This window comes from Hemitrygon akajei, chromosome 7, assembly GCF_048418815.1.
Source record: "Hemitrygon akajei chromosome 7, sHemAka1.3, whole genome shotgun sequence".
NCBI classification, from domain to species: Eukaryota; Metazoa; Chordata; class Chondrichthyes; order Myliobatiformes; family Dasyatidae; genus Hemitrygon; species Hemitrygon akajei.
In genome coordinates this window covers 178,556,018-178,575,723 of record NC_133130.1, presented here as the reverse complement: position 1 = coordinate 178,575,723, position 19,706 = coordinate 178,556,018, and the positions used below count along the sequence as shown (strand labels likewise).

Here is a 19,706-nt window from a genome sequence, read left to right as displayed (position 1 = left end):
CGAAATAAGGGCCAACATTCAGTACCTTTCCCCATTACCCGCTTGATTTCCATAACGATGATATACATTTCATGCATATGGACTTTCGATCCATTTGTGCTGCAAACTTCTGCAATTTCTCTACATTTAAGTTATAATCTGGTCTTCTGCACTTCTTTCCAAAATGAGCAACTTTGCATTTTCCCCACTCACTAACCCATCAATATCTCCCTGGAGATTGTTTAATTCTTCCTCAGAACTTGAGGGGAAAGTTTAAATGGTGTCTATAAAGGCAGAGAGGAGTAAGGGCATAATATGGGCAAATGGTACAGCATAGAGCAGCATCATGGTTAATATGGACGACGTGAATCAACATAACTCATTTCTGTGCCATATTATAACTTTTCCTTGACTTACAGTGCTCCTGTCCCTAAACCACTTCACTTTCAATTTTTCCCCCTGTTCTGTAACCACCTTATATTCACCAACAGACTTAACCGTTTCAGCAGATTCACCCATCTGTTCTGGACTCACCTGCCCATTTTCCTGGGTATGATCGATTTCCAACTTCCAACCCTGGTCATGCATCGGACCAAGTTGCAGAGTTGGCCACAATCTCACCTTGTTTCATCTTCATACCTGACCCCAATTTCTGGACAGGCTCCAACCAATAACCATCTCTACTTCATTTCCACACCTGGCCATTGTGCTGCTATTTTTATCCCCCATTCTTGAGCCCAAGACCATCTTGATCTACCTTGATGCTATCAGCCACTTACCATCTGCATACATGGATGCCCTCCATCTGCCCCATTTCTCATAATCCAACCACAAACCACCTCAAATATCACTGGAAATCATGTTGGCTGACCAGCCTACCATAACTAACTCTCAAATGGTTATGTTGAAGGTGGTTTGAAACTGAATCTAGCTTTTGACCCCCAAAATGCACAAGATGGACACTTTCTCATTGTTACTATCAAGGAGGAGGTACAGGAGCCTGAAGAAACACATTCAACTTTTTAGGAGCAAACACGAGGAAATCTGCAGATGCTGGAAATTCAAACAACAACACACACAAAATGCTGATAGACTTTTTAGAAATAGCTTTTTCCCCTCCACCAGCATATTTCTGAACGATCCATGAACCCATGGACACTACCATTTTTGAACGACATAGTATGACTTATTTCTGATTATGTGGCCATAAGCTGAAGGAGTGACTTGACAAAAACCAATTAGAAGTGTGAAGAGAAAAATACCTGCCATACGAAACAACATACCTTATAATATTTTTTAAAAATATGTTGCACTATACTGCTGACTGAAAACAATAAATTTCACGACATTTACCAGTAATAATAAATCTGAATCTGATTCTGATTTTTTTAAAATCACATTCTTCATCTTTATCATATTTTCATCTCCTGTTTTGCGGAAGGGATCAGAAGGACAAAGGGTTCAAATCAACTCTAATATGGCTTTATGGTTACTTGATAAATATATATTACCAAACAGCATTGGTATCATGCAACTGGATTGGAGTGAAAGTGCTTTGGATTATATAAAGTGGGATGATGGAGTTGACAAATGTTGCTGAACAATGTAACTGTCACTGTTTAGCAACGTGGACACTGAAACAGCTTGAATACTGAAAGGAAAACACTGTCACGTTCATGCCAAACACTGAAATTACCAGAGTGCGATGAGTAGATATTGACACCGAAGGTGTAGATAATAAAGAATAAAATTTCAGAATTAGGAGATATGTATACAGCCCGAAGTGTCTAATATGCACAACAAAGGTTCAACTGATTAATTTCTGGGAGGGGACATCTGTTATTTGAGGAGGGATTGAGCACACCAGGCCTATGTAAAAGGTAATCTGATTGAAACATACAGAATCCTTACCATTTGACAGGAAAGAGGCAAGCATGATGATTCTCCTGACTGATCTTTGGTTCTAGGCATTCCACAGTCACAAAATAAGGGGCCAGCCAATGAGGATTGAGATTAGATTAATGTTCTTCACCCAGAATGTAATGAGGTTTTGGAATTCTCTACCCAAGGGAGCTGTGGGGGCTTAGAAGCTGAGTTATAATCAAAGCAGAGATTGATATCTTTTTGGATATTAAAAGATACTTCAATAATATGGAGTTAATGCAGTAAAGAGGCACCAAGATAAAATTAGAGGCACCAAGATAAAATTAGACCCAATGTTACCAATCAGGGAGCAGGACAAAGGGGCAAATGGCCAATTCTGCATCTACTTCTTGTGTTCTTATTGTCAGATAGGAAAGCCATTTCTAATTATAACATGATTTATAAACTACAGTAATGCACACTCTTAGTTAATGTTGCAAGTTACTACAGCTCACTATCAATCCTATCTCAGGGAAAGAAAACTTATAGCTTCTGTATTAGTCCATTGTTTCTTTATTAATAATTTCTAACACCAACAGTAACTAATTTAGAAATCAATTTATTCTGGAAATCATGGTGTAGTTTACATCTCCATTAAAGAGCAACTTGCATAATCAATAAGGCAATGGATGATAACTACATAGTCAATGAAGAAAGGGGGAAAAAGCAAAATTATAGAATAGCAGTACAAGTCGTCTAGAAAATAAAATATTGCCGGTGAACTAGCGTTATTGATTTATAGGATACATGTTTACAGGCTGTAATTCTTAGCCATGTAAATGTACAGAATATGACAATAAAGCTGTAAATAAATTAAAACTCTATCAGAATGCAGAATTGCAAACACCCTCACAAAATAGCCATGTCTCCATTAGAAAGTTAAGGCACTGTGATGCTGAAAGGAAATAACAATGTAAACTACTGAATGCACAGCTTTCTACACATCACAGATCAATCTCTGAGGTGCAGAAGAGATGACAGGAAAACTAAAAGGAGAAAGGTTATGAGTGAAATGAAACCACAGCGACACAGCATTACTGTTCTCTCAACTGATTTTGTCCTTGAAATCTTTGGGATAACAACACATTTGATTTGTAATCCTTTTATGATAAATGTTGGCATTTCGACCAGATCAAATAATTTCTAACAGCTGCAATGTTAATTGACTACCCTGAAGGGAAAATGAAACTACGCGAGAGGTAAATGCACTACAGATTGACGGCATCAGGGAGCCCCTCATATAAACAATAAGTAGGTGTTTTAGCATATTTCATCATCAATTGCTAAAAAGGTTTCAAGAATCTGGTCCTCAAGGGAGCAAAAACTTATAATAAATAAAACTCACACAAACTTGTATAGTCAACTTCTTAAAAATAAGTAATTCTGTTAAATAAAGTATAAGACAGAATTGGAAGCCTGACATAACAAAAGAAAATATTTCAGGATTGTACACTGTGCTTGAACTTTTTGGGTTGCTAATGAGTTTATTCATTTGTAGGTCTTTCTTCCTTTTTGCACAAATAGTAATGATAATCTAATTTCTAAATTTCACTTATGTCGTACCATTATGCAAAGGTTAAAAGATTCGCGTTAATCAAAATGTTAAGTGATGTTAACCATGACTGATGAGGTACTGTGCAACTATACAATAAATTTTTTAATTTTATGGATAATCAAACAAACAAGCAAAATATAGCTTGTCCCTGGTCTGTAACATACGACGACAGAATATCAGCATAGTGGTTAGCACAATACTTTACAGTACCAACATTCTGAGTTAATTTCCCTCCACTGCCTGTAAGGAACTCATCTGTTCTCCCTGTGGCCTAGCGGGTTTCCTCCAGGTGCCCCCATTTCCTCCCACACTCCAAAGATGTACTGGTTGGTAGGTTAATTGGTCATTGTAAATTGTCCCATGATTAGGCTAAGATTAAATTGGGGGATTGCTGGATGGCATGGCTCAAAGATTCAGAAGGGCCAATTCCACACTGTATCTCAATAAATAAATAAATAAGCTTTTATTGCTCTTTTATTGGCAATTGTACCTTTAAATCTGCTGAATTCTTTAATTCTCATCCCAATGTTTCCTTCCCTCCTCTTTCAAAATGTTCTTCAATATCCACCTCTACTGGTCATCAAGCTACTTGCTCCAATAGTACACAATATTGGTTAAAGTCAAATTTTATCTGACTAAATTCTCCCGGGCCAGTGGTGTAGTGGCATCAGCAATGGATTTCCAAGGCGAATGGTCCTGAATTCAAACCCAGTTGGGAAGCAGCAGTTTTTGTGTGGAAGAAGGGTCCTGGCAATCTACTTCCGTATCTTGGCATGAGACGACAACTACTCTATGGCACTCAACAACAACAAAAAACCCTAAAGCACTTCAAGAAGTTTGACAATGTTACAGTTGAAGTATAAATACATATTCTTGAACATTTCTTCAATCTTTCATACAGTCTATGAGTTCCCCTATACAATACACATCTTTCAGTCAATTTTGCCTAATTTATTGCTCTGAAAAAGATCAGTATGGTGGAGAAAGCTTTGCAGGCTACAAGTTAACAAAACACCTTTGCTGAAGAGCCTAGGATGTCAAGCTTCTTGGTGCTTTCAGAATAGTCGAAGTAGTAAATTTTAATTATTTCACTCCTGGAGAGAATGAGGCATGACTATTGCCAGGGTACTTTGTAAGATAATTGTTATAATTGATATTTTTCCTTTGCTATTTACAACTCACTGCGTTTATTCATTTCCTTCCATCATTTTAATTACTGTAAGGAGATAAATCGACACTGACTGCATCCGCCAATTTATTATTCGTACAACGTATCTAAAAGTATTGTGCTCCATGTATGCACAACCCTTAAATGATTCAGCTCAGAACCTCCGTGGAAGTCATCTATGGCCCCAAGGGGCTGTTTAAGAAGCTCTATGAACCTATTGCCCTACAGAGGATATCCACCATTTATAGTTCTTAAATTGTAGCCCAAAGCAAGGTCTCAGCATTCTCAGTACTGTGCCAACCAAGTGATGTCTACAACGTGTTTCTTTACTGGCCAAGCACATTTAATGAGCAGCAATTTATCCAGGAACTAAACAGTAGTCAGTTCAGCCCCATTAAAGCTCAGGCCACATGGTTACAGCACATTAAATTCCAAATGATCCTATTTACAGGGTTAATCTGCAAGATCTAAAACAAATGTCAGCAGCTGAGCTTTTCATCTGACTGCTAGAAAATCAATATCTTGATTAAATAATCATGATGGATTTACCTCATCGCTTCATCTCATATGAGAGAATGCAGAATTGTTCTTGCATTGGAAGAAATATGCTATTTTGATGGAAGTTTATACATAAATAAAAAATGAATAACTACTGTGCTTAACTTCATTGTGAATCATCAAAAATTCAACTAAAATCTTTGGATTTCACAAGTTAGCCAATTTCTTAAATGTAGCATTTAGATTATGTGTCTTTATGTGGACATTAATCAAGTTGAGATACAAGATGCAATATAATTAAAACTGTCAAATGGAAATGTCAAACAATTCACTCACCCTTTGAGTTCTTGGATTCTATGAATACAAATACGTGTCAATTTTAAGAACGTAGCTTACAATGATGCAAAAATGACTCTAATCCAATGTTTGAAAATAACCACAAGACAATAAGGAGCAGAATTAGGCTCCTCCACCATTCCATCATGACTGATTTATTATCACTCTCAACTCCATTCCCCTGCCTTCTCCCTGTAACCTTTGACACCTTTACTAATTAAGAACCCAATAACCCTCTTTTTAAATATATCCAATGCCTCCACAGCTGTCTGTGGCAATGAATTCCACAGACTCACAACGCTCTGGCTTAAGAAATTTCTCCTCACCTCTGTTCTAAATAGATGTCCCTCTATTTTGAGTCTGTGCTCTCTGGTCCTAGACTCCCCCACTAGAGGAAATATCCTCTCCATTTCCACCTTATCTAGGCTTTTCAACATTAGATAGGTTTCAATGAGATCTCCCCGCATTCTTCAGAACTCCAGAACAAGATTGTTTTTAAGGAACTAAAATGTTATTACAAAACTGATAATCAGATTATTGACTCAGCAAATTCAAACAGCCTGTTCAAAATTTTGTGTGGTCTAAACGATAACGCGATCTAACAATTATGGCTGAACTGCAATGAAAGCACTGACTTAATTCCTACCGGATGGACAAAGCTAACACTTGATAAATAAATGACAGTGGCAATTTGGGTCATTCAAAATGCTTTTAAGTCAGGGTGCATTTGTACAGTGATATGATTGGTGCTGGCACTCACGACTGCTGAAATTCATTACATGAATTGGCCAAATCAATGATAATTTTGAAGTTAAATGCCTTCAAGCACATTTTGCACCTCACTTACACTCAGCCTAATTCAGAAAATTGAACTATATCAGTTCTTACTGCTGAAACATCTCCTTGCACAGCAGAATGTGTACACTAATGGGTGGAAAAGAGATGGATATAGATAGATTGGATTCATTCCTGTGATCCACTAGAAAGTTTGTGGCTATAACTAATACTTTTGCACGGCTTGTCCTTCAATGGGCCTGCTATACTCCTGACTGAGTTTGGCCAACTCTTTATGAAATTAATAAATGTTAAGGTTACTGCAACACTGGCACATTAACAAACTAGGCTCAAAAAATAACTTGCAATACGATACCTTCAAGTGGCTTAAGAGATTTTTCCCAAAATATACTTCATTCATCAAATATATAGTTAAACAATCACGACATAGCATTATCTTCATCCTCGGCAGCAAATACATTCTTACATTCACTTTCAATATTTGCAATACATCAATATATCACTAACTGTTCATTCCCAAGCATTCCATTTGTAAACCTTTTGAGAGTTAGTGTCGAATGGCAGAAGAATATTTGATGCTGCTGTACCACACTTCAGTGCATTGCTCTCAGTTTTTACCCCTACACTTGGGAGTATGGCAGACAGAAGACTGGAAGATCAACATACTTAAGGCAAACTGACGTATATCCTTAACAAGTCAATGATCTTCCAGGAGTAGTCAATATTTGGAGACACACCGCTGGTCACTGGCCTCCATGCAGAATATGACCCATCTACAACAACTCTTCGCCTTCTGTGGGCAAGCCAATTCTGGATCCACAAAACAATGTCCCCTTGGATCTCATGCCTCCTTATTTTCTCAATATGCCTTGCATGGGGTACTTTGCCTTGCTGAAATCCATATACACTATATCTACAGCTCTACCTTCATCAATGTGTTTAGTCACATCCTCAAAAAATTCAAACAGGCTTGTAAGGCACAACCTAACTTTCACAAAGCCATGCTGATTATTCCTAATCATATTATGCCTCTCCAAACATTCATAAATCCTGCCTCTCAGGATCTTCTCTATCAACTTACCAACCACTGAAGTAAGACTCAGTGGCCTATAATTTCCTGGGCTATCACTACTCGCTTTCTTGAATAAGAGAACAAAATCCTCAACCCTCCAGTCCTCCGGAACTTCTCCCACCCTCATTGATGATGCAAAGATCATTGCCAGAGGCTCAGCAATCTCCTCCCTCGCTTCCCACAGTAGCCTGGGGTACATCCTGTCCGGTCCTGGAGACTTATCCAACTTGATGCTTTCCAAAAGCTCCAGCACATCCTCTTCCTTAATATCTACATGCTCAAGCTTTTCAGTCCACTGCAGGTCATCCCTACAATCGCCAAGATCCTTTTCCGTGGTGAATACTGAAGCAAAGTATTATTAAGTACCTCTTCTCTGGTTCCATAAAACTTTTCCAGTCACACTTGATTGGTTCTATTCTCTCACGTCTTATCCTCTTGCTCTTCACATACTTTTAGAATGCTTTGGGGTTTTCCTTAATCCTGTCCACAAAGGCCTTCTCATGGCTCCTTCTAGCTCTCCTAATTTCATTCTTAAGTTCCTTCCTGCTAGCCTTATAATCTTCTACATCTCTATCATTACCTAGTTTTTTGAACCTTTCATAAGCTCTTTTTCTTGACTAGATTTACAACAGCCTTTGTACACTACCATCCCTGTACCCTACCATCCTTTCCATCTCATTGGAATGTATCTATGCAGAACATCATGCAAATATCCCCTGAACATTTGCCACATTTCTTCTGTACGTTTCCCTGAGAACATCTATTTCCAATTTATGCTTCCAATTTCCTGCCTGATAGCCTCATATTTCCCCCTACTCCAATTAAACGTTTCCCTAACTTGTCTGTTCCTATCCCTCTCCAATGCTATGGTAAGGAGATAGAATTGTGATCAGTATCTCCAAAATGCTCTCCCACTGAGAGACCTGACACCTGACCCGGTTCATTTCCCAATACCAGATCAAGTACAGCTCTCTTCTTGTAGGCTTATCTACATATTGTGTCAGTAAACCTTCCTGAACACACCAAGCAAACTCTACCCCATCTAAACCCGTCACTCTAGGGAGATGCCCATCAATATTTGGGAAATTAAAATCTCCCATCACAACAACCCTGTTGTTATTATTTCTTTCCAAAATCTGTCTCCCTATCTGCTCCTCGATGTCCCTGTTACTACTGGGTGGTCTATAAAAACACCCAGTAGAGTTATTGACTGCTTTTGTACACTTTTGTCACTCCTCTACCAGCATGTTCCAGGTACCAACTCCTTCCTGTGTAAAAAATCTTGCCTGATAAATTTCCTTTAAATTTCCCCCCACTCACCTTAAAACTATGGCCCCTCTGGCATTTGACCTGGGAAAAGATTCAGTGTATGCCTTTCATAACTTTACATACTTCAATCACTATCAGGTCACTCCCTCCGCCTCAGGTGATCCAGGAAAAGCAAAGATTGTCCACCTATTGTTATACCTAATATTCTCCTATCCAGGCGGCACCCTAGAGATCTTATCAAAAGCTGTAGTAAAGTCCAAGTAATTACATCCACTGCCTTGCCCTCATCAATCAATCGATTTTCGTCAACTTCTCAAAAAACACAATCAAATTTGTGTAAGGTACTACTTCCCCTGCACTACACCATGTTGACTATCTCTAATAATGCCCTATCCCTACCACTAATGGAAGGCTCACCAGCCTATTATGTTCCTGGTTTGTCTCTATTGCCCTTCTTAAACAGAGAAACATGTTGGTGATTCTATAGTCTTCTGGGACTTCACTAAACTTTTCTTGAATGCACTTGAATTTCAATTGTCAATCACTTATTCTTATCAAAACTGAATCCATTTAGTTGGGATGCATCTTAAGACTATATTATACCATGGCTCTTCCTCAGAATGGTTAATACATTCTAGATAATAATGCAACACACACAAAATGCTGGAAGAACTCAGCAGGTCAAGCAGCATCTATGGAAATGAATAAACAGTCACCATTCCAGGCCAAGACCCTTCTTGAGGATTGAAAAGGAAGGGACAAGACAGCAGAATAAAAAGGTGGGGGGGCATAAAAAGATCAGGGAGCATCTATGGAAATGAATAAACATAAATAATAAGCTGCTTTGTGAACAGGCAAGACAAAAGATACAAAAGGCAAAAGAAATTCTAAGTAACTGACTACTAACATTCAATAAAATATAATCAAATTTCTTATCAATATTTATCGAGGATTTAAAAAGAAGGATAATTATAGTATTAATTGCCCTGAACAGTTTATAGAAAGTTCTACATCTTTCTGTGTCATAATCAAGATATTTTGGAAATCTTCAAAAATGATTTTAAAGGTTATTCCAAGAGCTACAATCTACACTTAGTAGTTAGAGCTCCATGAGAAATACCTTTAATTGTGACCTGACAGCTTTAGAAAACTTCAAGAATCAATTTCATACTAGTTTTGTTCATTTAGGTTATCTACTAATCAGAAGCAATGCAAAATGATTCAGGCTTCTGGGATTCAGAGGAATCCCTACCAGTACTGAAATGAGTGCTGTCTTGCCGAAGGGACATGCTTTAAAACTGAACCAATGTAACTCAGTTTTGAAGCATTCCTTTAGTTTACTACCTAATGTACAAAATAAATTTAAAATACATTTTAAGGCAATATTTCTCAGCAAATTATGTCTTTTCTTTCAAGAAAAATCCTAGATTATGAACTTTACAACTTATGGTAAATTGAATTCTTGATTCTTTAAAATCTGTTGTTCACTGCACCTTGATGAACTTGGTGGTATGCATGAAAGTATCTGTGCAAGTATTTTTCTCCCTCTCCTAGGAGAGTATAATAAATTCCTGGGACAAAAGTGAATCATGGAAATGTCCTGGAAGCTTACCATATATCTCACCAACATATATCAAAGTTTTCTGTTTTAATTTGATCTATTCCACCTGATATTCTGTAGAAACCCAAACAATTCAATCAAAAATGGCACAAGCAAGGCTTATGCCAACAGAACAATAACAATGGCTAAATAATGAGGTTATAACTCAATGCTGAATAATTCTACATTTCATGGAAACATAAACATCCCTTGAAGGTAGCTTGCAACACAAGTACTTACTGAGGTGGCAGAGCGAGGGTGGTAGGTTGAACCTTTGGCCTACGTTTTGCAGATACACCCATCTGCATAGCTGATCTTTTCAGGGACTGCTGGTTTAACAGACCAGAAGCCAGACCAGCATGATATTGGAGCTAAAAAAATAAAAGAGGAATATAAGCAATGTCAGTATAAAATAAAACACAGAACATTTTGCTGTATCCTCTTAATGCAAATATTTAATATTTAACAACTGTAACATGATGACAAAGGGCTTTCTGAAAATGATAACACTAAATAAAATGCAGACCAACAAATACCTTTTAAAACTGAATAAAAGTTGAAATTAATCCCATGTTCTTCTCTTAGCATCCCAATATCATATGATACCTGGTACTATAGATTTTAGAAATGTTCTAACAGATGAGAAGATAGTAAGTGTAATCATCACCATTTAAGAAAGGATGACAAGAAAGAAAACGGAATGAAAGACCACAAACACAGGAGACTCTGCAGATGCTAGAAATCCAGAGCAACAAACATGAAATGCTGAAGGAACTCATCAGGTCACGCATTCTCTCCATAAGTAAAGACCAATTAGCCTGACATCAGAAGTAGGGAAAATACCAGAATCTATTATTACTGAAGTAGTAGCAGTTCATTTCAGAAAAAAAAACAGGATACGATATTCTGTGGAGTGATGAAAGGGGCAGAAATCAATAGAATTTTTGAGATTAAACAGCAAAACAGAGAAAAGGACACTTGATCTTGTGAGTTATATACACTCAGTGACCACTTTATTAAGTATAGGAATGTACCTAATAAATGGGCACAGTAGAACCTGGTGTGGTCTGCTGCTGGAGTTCATGCTCTTCAAGGTATGACTTGTGTATTCAGAGACGTTCTTCTTCTGTACACCACTATTGTAACACGTGGTTATTTAAGTTACTGCCGTCTTCCTCTCAGCTTCAACCATTCTCTTCTGACCTTTCATTAACAAGGCACTTTCAACCACAAAACTGCTGCTAATCGGATTTTTTTTGTTTATCACACCATTCTCTGTAAATTCTGAGAATGTTGTGTTTGAAAATCCCAAGAGATCAGCAGTTTGAGAAACTCAAACCACGAATGGCTGATTAGATATTTGCATTAATAAGCAGCTGTACAGATGTTAATAAAGTCAGAGTGTGTCTGACTGTGGTTTCAGGTATGTTTTATGGACAGAAAACTGAGTAGCAATAAATAAAATAAATAAAAGAACAAAACAAGTAATATAATAAATACTTTTCAACCATGCTCTGATTCAACGGCTGAACATCTGTACTTCTCTGCCCTAATCACTGTATTCTTTATGGTTCAAGAATCTCTCTGAGGCTAACTTTTGTATACTCAGTGGCTAGGTATTCATACCTTTTTGGGCTTAAGAACAGTAAAAGTTCTACAACTTTCAAGTGAGGAAATCTCTTCTCAAATCAGTCCTATTTCTGTGTGATCATGTCTCAATCTCCCAAATCCCAAAAAGAGACAATGTTCATTCTATTCAATCCCCAAAAAAACAAACTTCTCTGAAAAATAAATCTACATCTTCGCTATGGCGACATGATCGATTTCTGATTCTGGAATCTGAAGAAACAAACAGGATGCTGGCAGATCTCAGGACAGGCAGCATCTGTAGACAGTTAAAAGGTTAGCACGTCATGGGCCAAATGGTCTGTACTGTGCTGTTCCATGTTCCTCCAGCAGCTTACCATTTTCCACCCAACAGAATTCCTTCACCACGGTCCGCAGTGGTTCAGCAAGGCAGATCATTATCACCTTCTCAACGATAATTAGTCATGGTCAACATTCTGACCTTACTTTACAAGTCATGAATAAATAATAAAAATATTCAACCACTAAACTGTCCTCAATTCAATAGTATCACAATGTGATGGACTTAAGACTATCAACTTAGTGACCCTGTACAGTAATACAGTTCGGCCCTGTTGGTTTTATTTATTGATAATCCATCTCAGTTGAAATTGCTAATTGTTCACTGGCATCCTGACTGGTTGCTCTCTACTTTGAACAGTCATGGGCTATGGATTCCCAAGAGTCAGTAAGGGTACTTCATTTCATAAGGAGGGTTTGAACACATCTTTTAATCTGTCTGCAAGATAAGCTCTTTCTATGTCAGAGCTCAGAAACAAAAACTGAAAATGCTTAAGTCACTTTGCAAATTAAGAAGCATCTGTTGAAAGGGAAGCAGAATTAACATTTCAGATCAGAGAGCCATCATTGGACGATCAACAGGCGCTGCCTGACCCGATGAAGGTTTTGCAGCATTTTCTACATTATTTCAAATTTCAAGCATTTGCAGTTTTCAGATTTTCATTTACTTGGAATAAAGTATCTGTTTTGGGTATTGGGCATGTGAACGACATGGTCTGCCAAACAGAGTTAAATGTACGTAACTGAGCCCCAGTGCTAGGTGTCTTGGCCTCAGACAGGACACTAACACTGGTTTGCTTATTCTAGTTAACTTGGAGGATTCTGCAGAGAAGCTATGGTATTATGTTTCCAATGCCTAAAGATACTAAATGTACACAATTCAAATCTCAGGCGCTTTTAGGAAGACATGAATAACTGGTGCTTTATAGACCACAAAAATATTCAACAGGTTGCATATGCTCTGCCCAAGCCTGATCTCAGTAGACCCCTGCTCTGAAAAGTGAAAAAGGAATTAAATAAAAAGGGCAATGCAAGAGTAGCTGATCTCAGAATTACCTGGGCATCCATTCTCGGGTTAGTTCATCTTTGTACCATTTCTCAGCAACATTATCCACAGCATGTAGATCGATGAAGTTTTCTCTAGCTTTCTACTACCAGTCCACTTCATTGATATCAAGCCACATGCATCGTCTCTGGAATGCCACAATTTTCTCCATGCAGCACCAAGATCATTCTGACTCCTCCAAACAACCCACTTGATCTTTAATATTGTCCCTATTCAATTTCCTTCAGAGATCAGCTCAGGTTGCAGTAAATTATTTGCAGTTGTTATATCCATTCCACCTAATCCAACTGAAGCACAGACTGTTTCTATCTCCTTAATATTTCGTTATTTACTAATGACGCAGAAGAATATTTAGTCCTTCCAATCTCTCGTCGATCTTTCTCCATTAACTATTATCTCCCTACCTATACAAGGAGCTAATTAATCTAACAACCTGCAAAATTTTAAGATGTCAAAGGAAACTGGATCTCATGCAGTCTTTGGGAGAATATGCCAGCTCCACATAGACAGCACAAGAGACCATAAGATAAAGGAGCAGAATTGCATCATATGGTCATCAAGTCTGCTTCTTCGATTACAAATTATTTATTTTTCCTCTCAGCCCATTCTCCTGACTTCTCTCCATAATCTTAGAAGTCTTTACTAATCACGAACCTATCCACTTCTGCTTTAAATAAACAAAATATCTTGGCCTTCACAGTTGCCTGGGGCAATGAATTCCACAGATTAACCACCCTATTGCACAAAGAAATTCCTCAACTCTGTTCTAAAGGGACATTGAAATAGTCTGAGGTCATGCCTTCTGGTCCAAAGACTCTCCCACTATTGAAAACATTTTCTTCCTATCCACTCTTATCTAAGGTTTTCAGAGACCAGAATCAAAATTGGTGTAACTGTGAGGCCACTGCACTACTTATAGCACACTGCCTTCCTCAATTCCTTCCTCTAATCATCTCTACCGCAGATTTCACTTGACAATTTCTCCTGATGATACCCCCAACCTCATTCCTACTCTTCAGATTATCCATACAAGCACCCTTTGTTCTCTGATTTTGGCTTTCTACAACCACACTTTCCTTCTGCCTTTCCGAAAGCATCATTTTTAACTTGGTACTCATTTTTAATTCTACCTTTGTGAATTACTATGAGGCATTTAAAAGCGATGCTGTCTCCGCTACAGACAGACAGACATACTTTATTGATCCCGAGGGAAACTGGGTTTTGTTACAGTCGCACCAAGAATAGTGTAGAAATATAGCAACATAAACCATAAATAATTAAATAATAAGTAAATAATGCCAAGTGGAAATTAGTCCAGGACCAGCCTATTGGCTCAGGGTGTCTGACACTCCGAGGGAGGAGTTGTAAAGTTTGATGGCCACAGGCAGGAATGACTTCCTATGATCCTCAGTGTTGCATCTCGGTGGAATGAGTCTCTGGCTGAATGTACTCCTGTGCCTAACCAGTACATTATGGAGTGTTATGTTATGTATTGCTAATGTTATGTATTACATAGCTACATTCCTAATATGTCATAATGTCTTGAAAAATCATTGCAACAGTGTTGGAGTGAGCTCCATGCTCATACTAATGTCTCATTTAAATCTCTTGCCTCTGATCTTGAACCTTTGTCCTTTTATTTCTAGCACCCCTCCCCCCACGACTGGGATAAAGACTATGTGCCTTTATGATCTTATATACCTCTCCCTCAATATAAACAGGATTTAGGTCTATATTACAGGGAATGAAGTACTATTAATAATTTCTTTAATTTGTATTTTAAAGCAGTTGTTGGATAATCTGAAAGCTATAGAGAAATGTGACGAGGTTGATAAAAGCAAATTGGAATCTGAAACTCAGGAAGACAAGAGGAGGCATTGTGCTACACTTACTGGGTCACACTGGTGTTCTTTTGAGATTTACTCTGAAATTACAAAATATGAATTTGCCCATGTCACAAAATAACATTTTTACTTAAAAGTTGCTCAGATGTAGATGTTAGGATGTATTTCGGGTTTAGGATATATAGCAAAATATTGTCAATGTTCAGAGCTGAATATGCATTGTAGATTAAGTTCAAAATGCAGCTCAGAACAGTAAAATTCAGACCAGGAAACAGGCATTTAAGTAATTGTCTACATGTGCATGAATCCAATCAACATCCCGTGCATGGATACAACAGTGATTAAGGCTTATTGTGTATGTGATGGTGGGAAGATCCAAACATATAATTCAAAGGAAGCTTTGTAAAAAAAATAATAATAATACTTTATTAATCCCAAGTTGGAAATTCTTCTATTACAGCAGCAACATTTAAAAACACACTTAGCAGCGTGCTTAACTAATAATGCAGGATAATAATATACACAACAATAGATTTGTTTGAACTGTCCTGATTTTGTTTTGGATCTTTAGCATATAAAACGTCATGTAGTGTTGGGCCAGGCAGACCCCGTTGCTCTGGAGCGCAAAGAAGAAACTTTTTCTGAAATTAAGTGTTACTGCAGGTAGGTTAATGCTCCTGTTAGCTGATTAAAAATTCCAATGAACCAAAATAATACAATTGCCTTGTCATTAACTCAGATGCTGCCACTCACAGATGAGCACGTACAGATTAAAATTAATTCCAACAGCAATTTGGGAAAGATGTTACAGTGCATTTCAAACTTGGCAATAGAATAAGTCTATTATAGAACAGCAACTGGGCTCTCTTGTGCCTCTTTGTGGCTATCTGCATTGAAAATCCTCACAAAATAAGTCATTCAACCCACAATTAATAAAAGCTAACTCAGAATATCAAATTTCACAAAAATCAATACAAGTTTTGAGTTAATTTATCTGACTTAAGTCAGTTTCACAGCACGTATACTTTCCTCCTACTAGTAATTAGTCTCCAACAATTTTATAGCAAGCAGTTTCCAGGAAAAGTGATTTGAATTTCTTTTTAAGATTATTTTGCTTTGAAGAATCATTCATCCAGAATATTTCTTTTAAATTTAAGATTTACAGGAATTAAATTCTAATATTACCATAACCTGATGGCAACTTCAAGTAAGTCAACAGGTTCTTCTGGGACTTAGGACTTAGTTCCATTGCTGGTGTTTCAACTTTCCTGCACTTAAAGACATTCTGAAGGACATATCTCCAGCACTAGAGAACATCATTAACATTGTCTTTGGTAAACTTGCATTTCCTTCCAACCAAATCAAATCCATGCATTTTCCCTTGCTTAAGAAAGCAACAATGATCATCTGACATGAAATTCAGTGGGCTGATCACATCATACAAGGTCTAACTCCAAGACCCTAAAGCAAACCTTCCTTTCCGATAGAGGTCAAAGTACACATTCGAAAACAGAAAAAGCCCTGAAGGACATCCTCTGGCAAACATGGAGAAATACAGCATCAACAGTGGCTTCTGGGAATCATTTGCTAGGACCATTTTATTTGGACTTGCCACCTGCAACAATGACCTCAGCATTCTGGAAACCAGATGAAGGCAACAATCAATACAACAGTGAGAATACAGAATGCCACCTTCAGACTACAGATGGAACATTCCTTTTGAAGCAACCATCTTCAAAAAGAAATTACAAATGAATAAAATTTATGCCCAATTTTATTTTTACCCACATGTAAAGAATTAAGAGAATTCCCTGCAGTTACATAGTACCTTGTCACATTATTAAAACATCACAACATTCTTATGCATAGATTCATATCAAAGAATTCAGTAGAAATGGAGGCCTAAGGGAAGGCAAAAGAGCCTCAAAAGTTTTTTTTTCATCATATTCAGCACATCTGAAGTGCACAAAAGGGCAAACACAACAAACTAAGCCTTTAGCATAACTTCTCGGTTTTCAAAATAGTACTGTATTCAAAGGATTCATCTAGATTATCTCCTTTCATTGTGACACAGTACAGTAATAATTAAGTTATTGCTAATATAGAAATAAAATCTTTTTAATTAATCTACACATTCAGATACAGGATGAGGAAACCCTTAGTATGGAAAGCTCTAAAAATCATAATTGTGAAGTTTCCTAATCCTTTCAAGCATTTTACACAGCATGTCAAATTATTCACATGTTGTATTTCAAAGCATGACCTGGAAAAAAATCTGTAACTTGCTTCCACCTTCCTCTTTGGGAACCTGTTCTGAAGATTCATCATATGCTAATAAAAAAATGGCTTCACAATTTAGTTTTAATTTGCACCTTTTCAAGGTGATAAGCAGTAATGGGCTATGTTATCTAATGCTTTTGAAATCCCAATAGCAATCATCTCTTCATTTCATTTCTTCCCCAGTGAGAACGCATTCAATTGTTTTCATTGCTCCTTCTCCCAATCACTCTTCTAGCCGTTGTTATTCTATTAATAACCATAATTTATAAACCTCTACCATTGTGAATTTAGTGGGATCATTCATTTGGTTCAATTTCTATCTCATCAATTGTAGCTATTCAGCAGTAATTGTTCTTCTTCATTAGCCTATTGTCATTTTCTTGTGTCCCTCAATGCTCTAGCCTTAGCTGAAGTCTTATCCATCCAGTCTACCCAGAGAATAATCAATATCGCTTTTCTTTCCCCAACCCATGCTATCATCTCTGATACTCATCAAGATTCTATATACTTAGCTTAATACTAATTTTCATACAGCCTCTCAATCACATTCAAAAATATAATGCAAATGTCCACATCTGCTGACAAATTAACTTTGGTCCACAAATTCATAAAATTACTATTACCTTTATGTGCAAGTCTAAACATGGCACAACTCTACAGCTTATCTGCTGCTCAAACTAATGCTTTGGTTATATCAAGGCTTCACTATTCCAAAGTACTCTAGGCCAGTCTATGAGGTATTTGAAAACTTTGCTGTTTGTTTTCTGTCAAAATTTTTGGTGACAACCAAAAATACACTAAAGTTAAAATTCTCATCCTTCCACAAGTCTTCACTTCCCTAGGTCTGCAATTGGCTCTCATCCTTATAGCTCTCTCCGAAATCTTTGTTCTTCATCACCAAATTTAAGTGCTCCAATTCTTTATCACGTATGTTCAGGTGTTAAAGATCTGGAATTTTTTCCCAAAAATCTTCTGTCATTACCACTCTTTTTTTTGCCTTTAAGTTGCCTCTCAAAAATACTTCTCAGCCAATTTTTGGCTCATTGGCTAAAATATCTTCTTATGTAGCTTGGTTCAATTTTTTCTTTCATAACATTCTTATGGTAGAACTCTGGATGTTCTCACCAAAGGAACCAATATAAAAGTTTTTTTTAAACACTTAGCATTGAATTTCATCTGACATCTGCCTGTCTTATTCTAAATCTATTCAAATCCTTCTGTGCTTATCCTTTCCAGGTTTGGAAGCTACCATCCAAACTACACTCTGGTTCAGGTGCCTGATGGTTGAAGGGTAATAAATGTCCCTGATCCTGGCGATGTGAGACCCAAGACTCCTATACTCCTTCCTTCTGGCAGCAGCAAGAAGAGAGATGGTGTAGGTCTTTGATGATGGATGCGGCTTTATTGTGATAGTGCTCCTTGTACATGTGCTCAATGGCTGTATCAACACAGATAATGTATTGTGATAAATGGTTAACATTTGATCAACTCTCACCTTCTTCCATTCTCACAGTTGGCTAGCTTAAAATAATTTGTAAAATAGTAATCCAGTATAAATATTTCACATCATAATATTTGGTGTTCACTGTCCAGTCTATTTTTAAGTTACAGCTCCTTCTGTTTGCACTTCAATAAGAACAAACACATTTGTTAGTCTAGTTTTCCATAAGATTAGCCATAAATTCCCTGGCACAACTTGAAAGTGCAGCTCAAACTAGCCAAGAAAAATTATGATAAGTATGTCACCAGAATTAGGCCTAAAAGTTAGATAAGTACTGCACAGAATTCATAAGTAATTAATTTTGAATGTTACCACAGTATCTGGTTGTATAGTTAAACAAAATTTAAAGTTATTATTATTCATCTTTTACTTTTAATCCTCCAACAGATGGCTACATAATTCAAAATATAATCGACTATTTTTGGACAGTTCTTTGTACTGTACATCCAACATTCCTCCAAACAGCTGTTACACTTTGGTAATTTTCAACCATTTTGTTCAAGCAAAAAGACACTGCTTAACACTTAATGCACTGTTTACTAGTTGAAATGCACAAAAAATGGGCAACCTAACAAGTTCAGTAAAAGATTATAAAGTCATTCTGGTTCTTAAATGGAAAAGCTGCAGGAAAAGTCAGTGAAACATCTTGGAAACAGGCCTCTTTGGCTTACCAGGTCCAGACTGACCACTGTGCATCCCATTTTATAGTTCCCAGATTCCCATGAGCTCCTTCTCCAGATTTTACCACTATCCACACACACCTACTGTACATACAAGGATATACTTGGACTGGAGAGGTAACTGAGAAGTTTCACCACAATATTAACTGGATTAGAGTGTTATTGTTATAAGGAGACTGGATAGGCTAATTTTATTTCCCCTTAGAACAGAGTG

General features: G+C 37.2%; 1 protein-coding gene across 2 annotated transcripts in view; it reads right to left on the bottom strand.

The window, feature by feature from the left end:
• Nucleotides 1-19,706, bottom strand: part of med27 (mediator complex subunit 27) — a 288,145-nt gene that overhangs the window by 152,181 nt on the left and 116,258 nt on the right. For both annotated transcript variants that reach the window (XM_073052716.1, XM_073052717.1), the window contains exon 3: nt 10,436-10,566. In XM_073052716.1, coding sequence (XP_072908817.1) covers nt 10,436-10,566 — 131 coding nt within the window. The remainder of the gene's footprint in view (nt 1-10,435; nt 10,567-19,706) is intronic.